The sequence below is a fragment of the Priapulus caudatus genome, unplaced genomic scaffold (genome assembly GCF_000485595.1).
Source record: "Priapulus caudatus unplaced genomic scaffold, Priapulus_caudatus-5.0.1 Scaffold313, whole genome shotgun sequence".
Taxonomy (NCBI): Eukaryota; Metazoa; Priapulida; class Priapulimorpha; order Priapulimorphida; family Priapulidae; genus Priapulus; species Priapulus caudatus.
The window spans coordinates 233,048-237,578 of record NW_014577374.1 but is presented as its reverse complement, the minus strand read 5'-3'; the positions used below and the strand labels follow the sequence as shown (position 1 = coordinate 237,578).

At 40.5% G+C, this 4,531-nt stretch overlaps 1 protein-coding gene across 1 annotated transcript in view; it reads right to left on the bottom strand.

Annotated features, from left to right (window-relative positions):
* The window catches only part of LOC106808913, a 22,794-nt gene extending 18,936 nt beyond the window's left edge, over nt 1-3,858 (bottom strand). Inside the window, exons 1-5 of the mRNA XM_014811827.1 lie at nt 3,733-3,858; nt 2,639-2,822; nt 1,969-2,196; nt 1,554-1,640; nt 1,152-1,301 (exon numbers count right to left, since the gene is read on the bottom strand). Coding sequence (XP_014667313.1) covers nt 1,152-1,301; nt 1,554-1,640; nt 1,969-2,196; nt 2,639-2,792 — 619 coding nt within the window. The 5' untranslated portion in view covers nt 2,793-2,822; nt 3,733-3,858. The remainder of the gene's footprint in view (nt 1-1,151; nt 1,302-1,553; nt 1,641-1,968; nt 2,197-2,638; nt 2,823-3,732) is intronic.
* Between the last annotated feature and the right edge of the window lie 673 nt (nt 3,859-4,531).

The following is a 4,531-nucleotide window of genomic DNA, read 5'->3' as shown; positions in this document are numbered from 1 at the left end:
AAATACGCGGCTTCAGAAATCCGGTATTTAGCGTTCACACGAGGAAATGCGCGGTCCAAGAAATCCGGTATTTCTGAAGCACGGCAAATTATTCGGGGTCTGGGAAGCCTCGTATTTACATGAAATACCGGATCTGTTCAGATACCGTATTTCTTGGGCCTCGTATTTTGCCTCGTGGGAACGCTAAATACCGGATTTCTTGCTACGTGTTAACGCGGCTAATAACATAATAGCAAGAGCGTATAAAGATGGAGAGCATACAACGATAAAATGCTGAAACCATGTTGCAGGATTAGTCGAATTAATAAACTTTCCCCGTTGTATTTTGACGATTCTTTGCAGTATTATTGATCAGCTGTCCTACCTTGTGCATGTTCCTACGATGCCCCTACGCTGAGATAATGAGCGGTGGAAATCTGGTATTTTCGTTTTGTGCACTGTATGTGGCTTCCGGTCGCCGCTGTGTAGCGCTGACCCGATACGTTATTACATTCAGCGTTATTACATTCAGCGTAAAGGGCGGGTCATCACCATGGCGATAAATAACAAGACGTTTTTGTGGAGTAATGGCTGCGTCAATGACTGGAAATGCGAGAAAAGATAGTAGAAGGAAAATAAATTTCATTGTCAATGAATGACGGAAACACGCGAGGTTTCCCGAAACTATCGCCAGAACGAGAGACAGTTGCAGTAGCAGTACTAACTGATGTCGAGTCGGTTTTCGGCGAAAATACCAGATTTTCACCGCTCATTATCTCAGCGTAAGGGCATCGTAAGGATATGCAGTTTGTTTTATATTAACAAGGTAGGACAGCTGATCAATAATACTGCAAAGAATCGTCAAAATAAAACGGGGAAAGTTTATTAATTCGACTAATACTGCAACATGGTTTCAGCATTTTACCGTTGTACACTCTCCTTCTTTATATGCTCTTGATAATAGAAATTTCGTAAAATAAAAAGTACTCTTATGTCGAGATAAGAGTTTCTTATAACCACTCGATATATTGCTACACCATTATTCTTACACCTCCTTTTCAACATACCAGGTGTTATTAAAATAACTCCAACAATACAGGAAACACACATAATAATATTAATATAGAAGAAAAAAAAAAAGAAAGAAAGAAATCATAACATTAAATGCTGACCTCTTCCTGATCCACAATCGATGTCCTTCCAGCATTCATCCTCAAACTGACATCTCTCGCCAGAGTAGAGGTAGTCGCACAAGCAGTCTTCATTTTTGAGGTCACCGTTTCCAGAGCAGAACTCTCGTGAACCCACCAAATCCACGTCAGCTGTTACAACACATAAACTGTTATTACACGTTTGACATTTTAATTTTCAACTTTTTTTTGACAGCTAACAAACACCTGCGAATTAAATGATTTCAACTGAATCAATATTTTTTATTGTTGACGAGTAATATATGCTACATCACAAAATTTCTCTTATCTGACTCAGTTGAGAGCTGAGATTTTTATTAACTATTTAGAGGAAGTGATTTCGTGAACTTATGGTCATTTGTTGCCGGGGTATGTGTACGTTACCTTTCTGAATGATATCAACGTCAGAACAACTCCAGAACGTAATGTTCTCTGGAAGATTCGATGACATGCGAAGTACAAAGTTCAAACCTGTGAGAAAAGCATCAATATAATATTATTGATAATAATATACTAGATACTAATAATATTTATGAAATTACATTCATTCACATTTAAGATTACATTAATTTTATTTACACTATATGATAACCAGTCACGATGAGTTTGCAAACTGAAATTAAATGCAGCACATAGCTCATATCTGAAATGACTTACCAACACAGTAACGCAATGAAATAATGCAACCATATTGCACAATTAAGTAAACATGTGAAAAAGAATTCATGTGTTTATTAGGATTAAACAAAAATTAAACCAAACATCAATAAAAATGCTATATATTTGCAGTTGTTTCTACCTGTGAGATTTGCAGGCAGTTGAATGACACGGGCAAGTCCAGGCACCTCATCATCAGCACTGACAAAATACTTTGCACTGGCCAGCTCCGTGATCACCTTGTCGTTAGTGTCTAGCAGCTCAATACTGTACTTGAGAAGAGGGCGAATGGAGGCTGGCCCTATCCATGCCATGTTCCACACAACATTCACAGATGACCCCGTCACTAGCGACGTTTTTGGTCCAAACCCTTAAAATAATGTCGGTACTTTTCGTTCTTGTAGGATAGCTTCACGTGGCAAACTTCTACACATAAGTTGTACAGTTTTAAGGCTTAAGTCATAGTTTTAAGCATTTGTATATCACAGTTTGTTCTGAATGAATTTAAATGGTCATTTCTTTGATAGCAATATGTGTAAGCCATATTTACACCATGCCTCAAAAAACAAGGTTTTAAAAGCTGCCATTAAAAACTTTTGAGGTTTTTGAACCAAAGGTGTTGTCACATAATCCTCGCTTTTAAAAACGTGCAATTTCTAACCATGTTATCTCTTCATCCAGCAGATTGTGGATCCAACCGAAGATTTTACACCACCATACACAAATGTTTGGTTCAACAGAAAATGTTAACAACAACGTTTATAATATGTATATATATATATATATATATATATACATATGATCATTTCTACCTCTTGGCATGCCACATGGTCCTTCAGAGTCAATGTTGTCTAGAGCATCAAAGTCATATTTTCTAGCAGGTGGAAAAATCAAGCGAATATGGCTCTCTGACCTCGGTAATGCACCGAGAGCCAAAACAATCAGGAGCCACGATGAATGTGACATATCTCCCGCCTTTTGAAACGTGCTTTATGTCTGAAATGAAACATTCAACATTATCTCTAACTGATAAGACGGTAAGACCCTGATGCTACTCATGTTTCAGCACTTGGCCACACTCTGTCAAGTAATCAACCTAAAATTTAATAACCACCTTTGAGCCTTTGCAAGTTCCATTCACAGTATTACATTACCAGCAATATAACATCAAATTACAATTACAATTAAATTAATGACTTATCTAGATTACACTAGCTACGCTGCAGCACAGGCACTTGGAATGTTTCGATAGTAAAATGATGGTAAATAAACACAAAATGTATTTACTACCAAAGTCTTAATGTTTCTCTACTCTCCTTTGCCTATTATTGCCGCTAATTTCCTGTAAATGCCGTTCAAATGCTCCTCTGCAACACACAAGTATATCGAATGCGCGTCGCTGTGCACAAACAACAAGAATAAAGATACTCTTTATCGGCAACAATAGGCGAAAGACAGTAGAAAAACTGTACTGTAGTTACTTTGGTAGTAAATACATGTCGTGTTTATTTACCATCATTTTGACGCAGCCATTCTAATGAAATGCATAGATTTGCATACTCAGCAGAAGGCACATGCCAGCTTCCAGATGAAACACTTTCAGCACACGTACTAGAACCGCATAACCTCGGCTCTAGGCTCTACTCTAGATTAGCCAAACGAAAGCACCGCCACCAGTAGTCACAACTTCAAGTTCCCTTCTCGCTTAATACTACGTTGGTGAGAGGCTCCTACTACGTTGGCTCCTACGACGTGTAATCGAAACAATCGGAGAGCCTGGTCGGTTTACGCCACCAGCAGTCCAACTTCCAAGGGCCAAACGGGCCATTGAGGGCAAAAGCCAAAACTGCCAAAAGCCCTGCTGGCTATAAGCTATTTATTCCTTACACGCGCGTTTAATATTTACCTCACATGGTTCACTGACAACTCCAAGTGAGCCGACCTGGGTATATCAGTCAGACTACATTTATGTAGGTTAAACTCGCAAGTTTGAGCGAGTTGTTCAGGTTGGCCGCCTTTCGTCATGTTTACACCATAACTATAGACTGGCTACACAATTTGGTCATGATTTGGTTGTACCAACAGTGCTTTTGGGCAGTTTGTGTCGAAAGACGTGTGCCCGTCTACCAGAGCGCTTCCCGTTAAGCTAGTGGCGCCATCGCGTGACAAATTGTGACGGAAATAACAGACTTCGTTCACTGTAGCGACTTCATTATTATGTTTAAGACGTTAATTATTTCCAGCCCTACGCATATTCACGAGATGAAATCTCATGTATTTAGTCGGCTTGGTGGCAGCTAAACTAGCTAGAGAGCGGCGTGCGTTCGTGTCTCATTCTATCGCTATCTATCTGCATCTTCTATCTCTGCGACGCTCTCGTGCTCTCTTCTCTCTCTCTCTCTCTCTCTCGTCTCTCCCTCTCTCTCGCGCTCTCTCTCCTCTTCTCTCTATTCACTCTTTCTCTCTCTCTCTTTCACTTGCCCTCTCTCGCTGTATGCGGGAGTGCGTGTCAGTTGCGTGTCTGCTGCTCTCTCTCCGCGCGCATCTCTCTTTCTCTCTCCCCCCCCTCTCTCTCTCTCTTTCACTCGCGCTCTCTCGCTGTATGCGGGAGTGCGTGCGTTCGTGTCTCTCTCTCTCTCTCTCTCTCTCTCTCTCTCTTCAATGCCTCTCTCGGTGGCATGCGGGGAGTGCGTGCGTTCGTGTGT